General features: G+C 42.9%; 1 protein-coding gene across 1 annotated transcript in view; it reads right to left on the bottom strand.

The window, feature by feature from the left end:
- The window catches only part of TRMT13 (tRNA methyltransferase 13), a 182,668-nt gene that overhangs the window by 155,859 nt on the left and 14,172 nt on the right, over nucleotides 1–12,637 (bottom strand). The window contains exons 2-3 of the mRNA XM_078644453.1: nucleotides 5,817–5,863; nucleotides 5,656–5,722 (exon numbers count right to left, since the gene is read on the bottom strand). Of these exons, the coding sequence (XP_078500579.1) occupies nucleotides 5,656–5,722; nucleotides 5,817–5,863 (114 nt within the window). The remainder of the gene's footprint in view (nucleotides 1–5,655; nucleotides 5,723–5,816; nucleotides 5,864–12,637) is intronic.

Genomic DNA, 12,637 nt, shown 5'->3' with positions numbered 1-12,637 from the left:
ATTATTCTTGTAGTCTGTTTGTGAGGGGATACTCAATGATGACCGGCTGGGTACATTAACATTGTATAAGAATTTTGTCGAAATTAAAGTTGTTCCCCAAGTGACCTGTCCTTTGCTTCGCTACAGCCTCTTCTTTTGTTTCTTTTGTTTCTTTTCCTTTCTCAATAGGGTAGGTTTGTCAGTTACAAACCCTTGAATTATGCTATGGTCGGATTAATTAATGTATACTTAAATTCTATGGCAGGACCGGAGGCTTCAGATTAGGCTTTTCTTTCTCCATTTATTTTACTCCAGCAACTTTTATTTAAAAAAACTACATCAACAATAAAAACTACATTTCCCATGATGCAAAGGAAAAGGGAAAGTGAAAAATATCCAACAGAAGTGATCAATCCCAAAAGAGGACATCCAACAACTTCCTTAGAGGACGCTCTACCCTCCTCTTTCTTCGCTGCTCCAGCAGCATCAAGATAAGTGTTTTTGGTTCTCCCTTCAGAAATTGCTTATTTTTGCTCATTATTGTGTTAAAGTGCATGTTTTTTGCTTGGGCGCGTCTGTTTATGCTGTGGTAAGCCTTGTTTGACGTGCGGGTTAACATACTTCCCGATTTTAACGGCCACGGGAGTGTCTTTCACTCCTTCGCAGCCGCATTCTTGCCCTCAGCGCGGTGCGGCCCTCTCGCCGCTAGGGGACCGCGCGCCTTTGATTTTCGCGTGCTTACCCCCCCGTGCAGCCGTGCAGCAGGCGAGTCGTCTGCTCCGCCTGTAGTTAATTGTGGGAAGACTTGCTCGGCTGCGCATCGCTGCACATGAGGGGGAAGACGCTTTAAGCTGTAGATACTTGTAATTTGATTGGCGCGGTCAAGTGCTTAGGAAATTATTTGATGTGAGAGTCCCTGCCTGGAGCCTGGCACCTGGGTACCGGATACGACTTGTTTTTGTTTAAAACTAAGGGACCGGCCCAGTCAGGCATTACCCTCAGCACCCAGCAGGGAGCAGTGGTTCCAGGGCTTCGCCCCTTATATTAGTCAATACATATATTTTGACTGGATCCAGGGTGTATTCCCTACACAGAACCCCTTTGTTTGTTCATAGTCTTTAGTTTTAAACAGACTATGGAGGATTTTGAAGATTATTACACCGAGGAGGAGGAGGAGATCACCTATTTACCTACTGAAGATCACTTTTGTCAGGTGATGGATACCTCCATCCTTAAGGCTGTTTCTCAAGTGGTTGCACCCGTGGAGAGGAAATTAGACCTACTTCAGGCTCAGTGCCAGCAACCCCTCCTCCCGAGGGAAGATTTAACGGGGCCTAAGCATCCCCTACCTACAGGAGAGCCCGCCACTAGCGCCTTAGACCCGAAACGAAAGCGACCTGACGACGCTGGTGTGGATTCAGATGCTTTTGCTCGTTTAAAAAAGGCATTTTTGAATGCCCAGTCCTCCTCTGCGCCCATTAAACCGGTGGAGGATCTGGCGGGACCCTCTGGTTTGCCGGTTGCTTCGCCTGCGGGTGATCCAGATGAGTCTTCCCCAGATGTCCGATGGGGATGGCGATTCGGGCAGGCTCTGGCGCCCAGCAAAGGTAGACCAGGTGGCGATCCCTGAGGTAGACAGTGTCATGCTCAATCCTGATGACTTCTTGCACCAGAGGTTGGCGGCGTGGGTTCCAGCCCCTAAAGAAGCTGCCTACATGGCGGCCAGACTGCGTAAGCCTCTGGATAAAGAAGTCAGGAGTTGCCTAAGAGCAGAATGCCCTAGACCGGCCCTAGAGGGTAAGGTTGCAGTTACGCCTGAGGTGGACCCTAAGATGGCCATGTTTCTGGCTAAGTTTATTCGTGACCCCAAGAAAGGCATTGACCGCTCGTGGAGAGCGTGCCAGGATAAACTCGTGGACATGGCAGGCCCCCTAGCAAAAATTATTGACATGGATAAGGACGCCAAAGCCTTGAGCAGCCTTATTTCCCCAGGCACCCTTTCCAGCTGAGCTCAGAGGGCAATCATTTTTCTGGGGAACGCCAATGCGGCGATCTCTACGGAGCGTCGCAGGTCTCTGCTGATAAAAATAGACCTTAAGTTAGGGGAACTGGCCACCTTCGAAGCTGGTCCAGTGGCGGAGGGTAATCTCTTTGGAGACCCCTTCGTAAAGGAATTGGGCAAATTCATAAATACTTTTAACTCGCTGGATAAGGCCCAAACGTCTATAACGTGCATCTTCACCCCGCGTGTTTTTGGTGCAGCCGGTCATGGCAGGGGGCGCTTGACCAGCCGTCCCTGCAACAAAGCCTCCTACAAATCGTCAAAGCCTCATAGAGGACAGTGGCAAGATCCAGAGAAATTCATCAACTTCTACCCCACCAGATCATACCCACGCCGTAGGGACGGCAGAGGATGAGGAAATGTTTCCTACAACAATCAACAAGGTGAGAATACAAAATTTGGAGGATGTGAAAGTATTTTCTTCACAATTGGTCTTCGCTAACTTTAGACGCCTGGGTTTTACAGACTGTCAATGGTTCCAAATAGAGTTTTTCGAGTTACTAACTCAACCGATTCACCCAAAGCCCTTGACTTTCCCGAAAGATCAGATGGACTTAAGAGACAGGGAGGTTTCGGAGCTGTTGAGGAAGGGAGCGATCATTCTCTCAACCTTGCATCCTCGAGGTTTTCTCAGCAACATTTTTCTCGTGGAGAAACAGGATGTGGGCTAACGCCCAGTAATAAAACTCAAGGAGTTCAACAAGTGGCTAATTTACCGCCACTTCAAGATGGAGGGTATTCACTTCCTCAGGGACCTTCTACAAGGACAGGACGGTCCATTTGGATCTCAAGGACGCTTACCTTACTGTCCCTGTTCTTTCTCCTCACAGACGGTTTCTTCAATTTCAGTGGAATTCACAGATCTTTGAATTCACCTCCCTTCCTTTTGGTCTATCCTCCGCTCTGTGGTGCTTCACCAAGGTGATAAAGCCAGTGGTGGAACGCCTCAGATCGGAGGAGGTAAGGTTGATAATCTATCTGGACGATATGCTCCTTATGAGTCAATGTCTCCAACGCTTGATTGTCCAACTGCAACAGGCAGTAACACTTCTAGAGTCCCTGGAGTTTGTGATCGAGTCCAAATCAGACTTTATCCCTTCTCATAAGATGCAGTTTCTGGGTTTCATGATAGACTCAGTAAACACAACTTTATCTCTCCTGTCTTGCAAATATACAAGATCAGACACAAACTGAGACGTACGCTAGCAAAGCCCACAATATCCTTACGTCACCTAGCCAGGGTGGTGGGTCTTCTGTCATCGTCAATTCAGGCCATCTTTCCGGGCCTTTTGAGACGAACCAAAAGCAATTCGAGGTTGGTGTCCTATCCTGCCTTTCCTGATGTCCCTAAATTATGTGTGGTCAGGGCGCTCAAGGCCTTCTAAGTGGTAATGATTAACATATGCCCACAGGGCATCAAACAACTGTTTATAGCCCTCACCAAACCACACAGGCGGTCTCACCACCTACGATTGCGAGAGGAGTTCTCTGGGCGAGGCAGGTATGGATACTTCCCATTTTGGGGCTGATTCGGTTCGAGGTGCAATGGCATCAAAAGTTTTTTCCCTGGGGTGCGGCTGGAGGATATCCTTAATGCCGCAGACTGGTCCTCAGACTCCACCTTCAAAAGGTTTTACTTTAAACCAGTGGTATCACTGGCTTCTTTAGTGGTGGACAAGCTTTAAACTAGCCTAATCTGAAGCCTCCGGTCCAGCCATAGAATGCAATATTTCCTAGCTATCGTAAATGAAAGTTTCGATTCTATTAAGGACTCGGAGGCGAGGATTAGCCCACCCTTTCTGTAGGACCCTCCCAGAACACCTACGTAACTGTGGTGAGTAAAACATTTACAATTAGTATTTCTTCACACTACCTTTTGATGGTTGTATCTTTCTTATTCGGAATGTAATTGTCACTGATATTTGAGGATGCACGTGCTGTGTTACATTTCTCAAATTTACAAATATCCTTCTTCAATTTAGGATCGGACGATGGCAAACAAGAATAACCAAAGACGGGATTGATGTAGCCTCAGGAAGAAGGAGGAGGGTAGAGCGTCCTCGAAGGAAGTTGTTGGATGTCCTTGTGTGGGATTGGTCACTTCTGTTGGACTTTTTTCACTTTACATTTCTCTTTGCATCATGGGAAATGTTGTTTTTATTGTTAATGTGGTTTTAATAAAAGCAGCTAGAGTAAAATGAATGCAGAAAGAAAAGCCTAGTCCTCGCCCTAAATAGAATTGAAACTTTGCTTTACTATAGCTAGGAAATTTTGCATGCACAAGAAAAAATTAAAAAAATGGAAAAGAATGCTAATGAAAATGTATAATTAAACATCAGTACACTGCAACATAGGACACTGTATAAAATGATGTTGCTGGTTTTTATGCTGAAAACTATTATTGTCTGATTTGTGATAACTTATAACAATTAAAAATACTCTTTCTTTTTGATAAACAACAAAGTAGTCACGTATGATATTTTGATGTATTGTAATTAAACTGTATGTTGTGATTCCATTATGCCTACACATATGTACATATTGTCACTTGCCTAGATTTTTTCTGAATTGTTATTATTTTCCCTGCGGTCGGCAAGTCTACCTTGTAAGCAGGGGACCCATTTTTTCAAATGTATCAACCTCAACTATTGCCAGTTATACTGGGTACCTTAGATTGGGTTATGGTTAGTTTGTCTGTGCCAAATCAAACCTGACATGAAAACACCAGACTGAAAGAGCCAGGCTAGAAAGCAGTCTTGATGAATTAAGTCTTGGCCTCATTCAGAGAAATATCTTTTTTTTTAAAAACATATTTTATTGATTTTTATCTCGACAATCAGGTAATCCTCACCACATTTTACAAATATCCACCCCACCCATTACACAGTTAGTAGTGGCCCAAATACATACCAACTATTCTGCTAGTTAACAGTCAATCCAGAGATATATCATCAATGAGCAAATACCATCCACTTCGGGGACAATAAACGACATCCTAGTAGTGGCATACGCAGTGTTTAGCAACAATGCAGATTAACCGGTGACCCACATATGCATGAGAAACATAAATTAGAACTTCTTGATGATCTCATTGGTAAGTAGAAGCAGGAGGGAAGACACTGCTCAGGAGCAAGAGGGCAGATATTCAGGAATGTGTGAGCGCTGTCAGAATAAGGATTGTGTACATTTAAGACTGCTCAAAGTAGTCCAACAGCTGTAAAAATGGATTAAAAGATTTAGAGATGATATTCTACTAGCCAGAACAGAGCAAATGTTTAAAGGGAGAAGAGATTTTTACAAGAGGAGAAGGGAGACCTTCATCCTCAACATGACCAAAAACAGATAGGGCAAACTGTAACTCCAACATCTACTGTCTTTTATTCATGAGGAAGTGTCTCTCAGATTCCTCTTTTCAATCTCAGTTTCCAGTTTCGTACAACATTGACCATTACACACTTTATTTTCTATCATTAGCTTGGTCCACCTAATACAGTAATATTGAAATGTTACATTGTTTAAGCAGGGCATATAGCAGGTGCTACTAATACCCAAATCAAAGGGATAAAAATGGAGCTGGCATTGGGGGATTCAAATTAAAAGCCCGCAGTACTCACTGGCTTTGCTTTCTCTCTAGAATTGCATTTTCTCAGATGCTTCTGTAGTTGATCTTCATATACAGTGCTAAAAACAAAAAGGCAGCAGAGTAAACATGGTAGGTCATTAACAGAAAAAAGAGACAAACAGAATATACAATGTGTTATTCACCATCACTTACTGTTTTGGATCAAGAGGACAGGGGATTCTTTTCTTAGTAGATTCACCCTGTGGCAATACAAAAACAGAGTCGCTGTTTATCGTTTTTTTTCTCACCAGTACACCCAATAACAATATCTGGAGTACTTGATATGGAAGCAGGCAACTCTTCCCCACTCTAATCTTCTTACTCTTCCAGACTATTTTGGACCTGTAAGGTGTTATGTGAGAAAACTATATATAAGCAGAAAGGTCGAGGGAAGGTAGCTTGGCTTGAATCGGTAAGAAAGCAAACAGTGCTATGATTTTTCTTCAAGGGGTGTAATTTGACATTTGAAACTGGAATTTCTCAATTGTGCTTTATTCCCACTGTATGTCCCACACTAAAATAAGATGAAACATATACAATTCGTTGAGTGCAACTGAAAAAAATATGTTTAAAGGTTTACACCTCAGATGATTATCAATGAAGCTACCAATTACTAACACATAGCGGGCAACAGTGGGCGGGCGTACTTGCATCATCATGCACCTACAAAATGACATAAGTGCAAGTTTTTCTTTTCAAATTTTGCAATTCGAGATAGATTACAATGGAAGTCGTGTGAAAGGGTTTTTAAGGAATAGGTGATGATAGCAATCAATATGCTTCCTGACCCATAAAAAAAGTGAAATGGAGTGTGCTGGGAGAAGCACACAAGGGAGAAGCACGAGGGGGAAAGTAACAGAGCATGGGTGAGTTTGGAGAGGGAACAAGCACATGAGAAACAGCTTGCGGCAAACGAGGGAGGCAGAAGCACAAAGGCAGGTATTGGGGGGACAGAAGCACGAGAGAGAGATGAAAAACACAAGCATTCTTGCACAGTGATAAGCCAAAAAGAACAAATTAGTTACATAAAAGTGAGAACGGGAAGGATAAAACCCAGACAGTCAAAGTCATGGGAACAGGCTATCCTCCAGAGAAGGAACAAATACAAGTTGGATAACTCTGAAAAGGAAAGTCATTGAACAAGAAGCAATCAAATAAGAGTGACAATAGAGCCAATCAATGGTAAGCAGTGGCATAGCTGCCACGTTTCCCATGCTCATGTGTGAGTAGTTAGTCAAGGTCCTTTTTAGATTTCGCCTGCACATCTCTTGCACTGGGCTTTCCAAATCTCTTGTATTTAATATATCTTAAAAGGGGGCTCTGATCAATTCCCATTGCTGAATTACTCTGTTCATTCGCTGGATTGTTGTTTTTTACACTTCTCCTGGCTGCATGCCTTTACGATACTTCTACTATAGCGGTTCACACTGTTTAAGCCCCATTCACTGTCAAAATAAGATCTCTTCCAACGGAAAAGGTAGACAGCTTCTAACAGTAAGCTGGAATGCTTGCTTTTTATTACTTAGTTGTGTAAAGCAAATACTTTAGCCTTAGAACGTTTGTGGCATTTCCCATTCATGCTTCAGTACCTACCTTTGCACTGTGAAGCCATTATCAGATTGATTTTTCAACTTAATCTATTTGGTCATTAAGATCAAATTCTAAATGTTGTAATAAACATTGTGTGTTAAAAATAAAGTTAATGTACAAGAGCTATGCTATAATTTACTACTAAACAGGCAGCCACCAGTGCAGATCTCTTGCAGACAACAGGGTCATGATTTGAATGGTGCAGCAGGTGCAGTAACACCAGTCCCAAAAGTTGGTAGCACTCCTCTAAACACCTAATATTGCTATATTTGACTACTAAACAGGCAGTCACAATAGCAGTTATCTTGCAGTTAAAAGGGGCCTGATCTGAATGGTGCAGCAGGTGCAGTGGCACCGGGGTCAAAAGCTCTAGGGACACCACTAAACCCAGAATATTGCTAAAATGTAAAACTAAACAGGCAGTCACATGTGCAGTTACCTTTCAGACAACAGGGTCATGATTTCAATGGTGAAGCAGGTACAGTGGCACCATGACCAAAAGCTCCAAGCGCCCCACTAAACACAGATTAGTGCTAAATGTTACAACTAAACTGGCAGTCACAAGTGCAGTTATCTTTCAAGCACTAGGGTCATGATTTGAACGGTGCAGCAGGTGCAATATCACGGGTCCAAGAAGTTGTAAGAACTCATCTTAACACTTAATATTACTATATTTTTTCAACTAAACAGGCAGTCACAATTGCAGTTACCTTGCAATTGAAAGGGGATTGATTTAAATGGTGCAGCAGGTGTAGTGGCACTGTGTCCAAAAGTAGTCATAACTCCTCTAAACACCCAATATTGCAATATTTTACAACTAAACGGGCAGTTATAAGTGCAGTCATCTAGCAAGCAGTGGGGTCATGAATTCAATAGTGCAGCTGGTGCCGGGACGCCATGACCAAAAGCTCTAAACATGTAATATTGCTATATTTTATTCATAAACAGGCAACCACATTTGGAGTTACCTTGAAGACAACAGAACCTTGAGTTGACTGGTGCAAAAGGAGCAGAAGCACCGGGTCCAAAAGTTGTCGGAACTCCTCTAAAAACATAATATTGCAATATTTGACTACTAAACAGGCAGTCGCAATTGCAGTTACCTTGCTGTTAAAGGAGACTTCATTTTGAATGGTGCAGCAGCTCTGGGCCCAAAAGCTCTAGGGACCCCACTAAACCCAGAGTATTGCTAAATTTTACTACTAAACAAGACAGTCACAAGTGCATTTATCTAGCAGGCAATGGGGACATGATTTGAATGGTGCAGCAGCACCAGGACCAAAAGCTCTAGGCACCCCATTAGACACATAATATTGCTATATTTTACTACTAAACAGGCAGTCACAAGTGCAGTTACCTTGCAGACAACAGGGTCATGATTTGAATGGTGTAGCGGCACTGGGCCCAAAAGTTGTCAGAACTCCTCTAAACACCTAACATTGCTATATTTGACTACTATACAGGTAGACACAATTGTAGTTAAAATGGGCTGGATTTGAATGGTGCAACAGGTGCAGTGGCACCAGGGCCAAAATCTCAAGGGACCACACTAAACGCTGAATATTGCTAAATATTACTACTAAAGAGGCAGTCACAAGTGCAGTTATCTAGCATGCACTAGGGCCATGATTTCAATGCTGCTGCAGGTGCATTGGCACCAGGCCAAAAGCTGTCAGAACGCCCTAAACACAATAAATTGCTATATTTAACTACTAAATAGGCAGTCACAGGGGCAGTTACCTTGCAGACACTATGGTAATTATTTCAATGGTGCAGCAGGTGCAGTGACACCGGGGTCAAACATTGTCATAACTCCTCCAAGCACCAAAAATTGCTATATTTTACTACTAAACAGGCAGTCACAAATGCAGTTATCTTGCAGGCACTAGGGGCATTATTTGAATGATGCAGCAGGTGCAGTGGCACCGGGCCCTGCAATTGTCAAGACTCCTCTAAACACATAATATTGCTAGAACATCAATTAATTCTATTGTTTCCCTCTTTCATTTTTCAAAATGTTGCTAGTACTTTCCCAAACTATACCACTAATAACAGCACAATATATTGCCTTTTAGTACATAAACAAGTCATAACACTTTACCAGACGATCTGTAACTTATATTGTACAACTACTAATCTAGCTACAACTTACAACTAAAAACAGTTTACTATTAGTCACATAGGCAAAACCTAATAGGTTTATCAATGCTTGTTTGTTCTGGGACTTGTAGTCTTATTTGATTCAGTTTAGAATTAGGACTACAAGTCCAAGTATCCTAAGAAAAAGCCCAGGCTGCCTGAACTAGTAATGCATGGACCTGGGAAACTTAGCAGCGATGCGATGGGCAGGCTGTAAGCCCCTGTGAACATATAGGGCTGCAACAAACGGGTCTTTTGCAGTCACTGGCTGGTAGAATCAACCTAAAACTAGCATTCGCAAAGCCAAAAGGTTGTGTGTTGGGGAAACTATTGGCTTTGTCAAAGGTCTTTAGAGATGCCTAGGGAGCAGCACGAGGGATGCTGTAAGCCCCTGTGAACATATAGGGCTGCAACAAACTGGTCTTTTGCAGTCACTGTCTGGTAGACTCAACCTAAAACTAGCATTCGCAAAGCCAAAAGGTTGTGTGTTGGGGAAGCTATTGGCTTTGTCAAAGGTCTTTAGAGATGCCAATGGAGCATCCCTGGTGCTGCCTACATAAAGCGCCATTTTGTATGCGAATGTACTACAAATGCACATGCCGGCACAATGAGTCATCTTCTTACAAACAAGGGGACTCAATGGATAAACTAGGACCATGGGTAGTCACGTACTATAAAGAACAGAGGTCCTAGTAGTGAGAAAAATTAGCTTAACACGATAGATTTATAGACTAGAGTCAGTACTGTAAATTAAATCCATATACCCAGCCGGGCAAAGGATATTTATTATACAATTGGTATGGCAATCAGAACCACAGTATATATACAAACAAGTGATAGGGCACAGTCCTGTACCTATCATTCAAAAGGAAAACAAAAAGAATAAGGAAGGTAGTGAGAGTTGAGAAAAGAAAAGAAATAACAGGCAAAAGCAAAGGCGCCAATTTTGTGGCTTGCATGTAGTTACATATCATAGCAAGCTCACAATTACAGTAACTACAATTGGATGAACACAATGGTTACTTATGTAGAACTGTATTTTAAAGTCGACGTTTCGATCCCCTGGCTCCTAATAAACCCGGGATCATCATCAGGACTAATGATATTAATTGCCTGGTTTGGTTCCAACCTGTTGAATCAAGTGGAAAGAAAAAAGAGCAGATAAACAATAATGAGGACGTTGTCCTGGAGCAAAAAATAATTAAGGTAAGCATCACGTATATACGGCGAGTGCACCCATCCATGTGCAGACAGTAATTTCAATCATACTTATTTCAGATTGGCGAACATCTCTGGTGTCGTGTACAACCGAGCAAGAGCCTTGGTTGAGGAGGACCGACGTGTGAGGAAAATTTTTAATAACAGTGTGGATTGTGATCATGAATGCGGCGCAGTGAAGAAACTGGTCTATAATTGTGACATCATCCAACTTTGGCGTAGATACATTGATGACGTCTTCATTTTATGGAGACTTGACGTCAATGTCCTGCGCCAATTTCTTCAACTGATGAATACCAATTGTTCCGGCCTGGGCTTTACAATCACTTTTGATAAAGCCGCAATTGACTTCCTGGACCTAACCATATTCCACCAGGACGGGGAGCTCCTCACACACCTTTTCAGAAAGCCAACTGAGAGGAACACACTCCTGGCATATACTAGCAATCACCCAAGGGACCTTCGTGACTCCCTCCCATGCTCCCAATTCCTTAGAATCAGGAGGAATTGTTCTTGTAAGGAAGACTACTTTAGGGAAGGCTCCATTCTGTCATCTAAGCTGAAAGACCGTAGCTACCCCCGAAGAATCGTGAAGAATGCATTAAAACGGGCATGGTACTGCCCTAGAGAAACACTGCTAGTCCCGAAACCGAAAAATGAACTAGAGAGGATACCACGTGTAACTACATTCTCTCCTCTCTCCAACAACTTGCGAAAAATGATACTGCACCATTGGCCCATCATCAATGCCGAGGTCCTTAACATCGACAAGCCATTATTTGCTTTAAAAAAAAGCAAAAACCTTAAGGACCACCTAGTAAGAGCAGCCTTGCCCAACGTGAACCAATTTGTTACTCTTTAATCTGTATGGGGTCTGTCCCCCATTGTTGGGCACTTCAAATGTGGTGGCTGCATTGTATGCGAGTTTACAATTGAGGGTAAATCTGTGACATTTAATAACACCACATTTAATTGTAACACTTTTTCCAATTATAACACGTGCAACGTTATTTATTTAATTCATTGTCCATGCAATAAAGTTTACATCGGCCAAACAACGCAGAAAGTCAAAACACGCATCAGTCAACACAGAAGCCGCATCAGATGCAGAACACCTAATGCCCCGTTGGTTGACCACTTCACCGATGCCAATCATAATGAGGATGACATTAGATGGACAGTGCTGAAAGCATTGAAATTGCCGCAAAGGGGTGGCAACATGTCAGCCTTGTTAAACAGGGAGGAACTGAAGTGCATAATTTTGTTTGACTCAATGCATAATGGCCTCAACAGAGCTGAGGATTGGACTACCCTGCTCTAAACCAGGCATAACAACGAACCTTCAATTGATACCTTGCCTCTTCAAAGATGTAACCACGAACTGGGTTTAAAGACGTAACTCTCTAAAAGATGTAACCACGCTCTGGGCTCAAGACAGAACAGCTGTCCAAATTGACAATGAACACTGAGTATTAGATACACATGACTACGGTACAAAAAGTACTAATTGCTAGCTCCATCGTTGGGTGCACAATTGTATATGCACAAGATATAATTATGACGAAAATTGAAATGCCAGAATGTACAAATGTAAATACTTTAATATTGGATTATGAACTCCAAAATGTGCGAATATGTAGATCAAATACACACTGGTGGCACATCAGGGAACACAAGACCCACATAATAATTCACTGTTCACGAGCACAACCTTCACGGCTTGATTTACTTAACCTCCCCTTACCACTCCAAGATGGCGGGACCTATTCCCTAGGGCCAAAAGGGCCGCAACTTTGCTCAGCACCCGAAGTCCGCCCCTCGGTTTTCTTTGAAACCTATTTACATGCGCATGCCTTAGCCCACCCAGTCGCTACCAGGCGCTGGATACCGAAGGAGAGACCATTGCGTCGTCGCCTTCCCCCGCATCGCGGAACTAAACTATCAGGTGAGCCCGACCCGTGACTTACTCACGGGCTCTACACTGAGACTCCAGAACTCAAACAACGTCGCTGTAATTAACAAGCCAG

This window comes from Lissotriton helveticus, chromosome 1_1, assembly GCF_964261635.1.
Source record: "Lissotriton helveticus chromosome 1_1, aLisHel1.1, whole genome shotgun sequence".
NCBI classification, from domain to species: Eukaryota; Metazoa; Chordata; class Amphibia; order Caudata; family Salamandridae; genus Lissotriton; species Lissotriton helveticus.
Note: the sequence above shows the minus strand (reverse complement) of the source record. Positions and strands in the feature narration are given on the sequence as shown.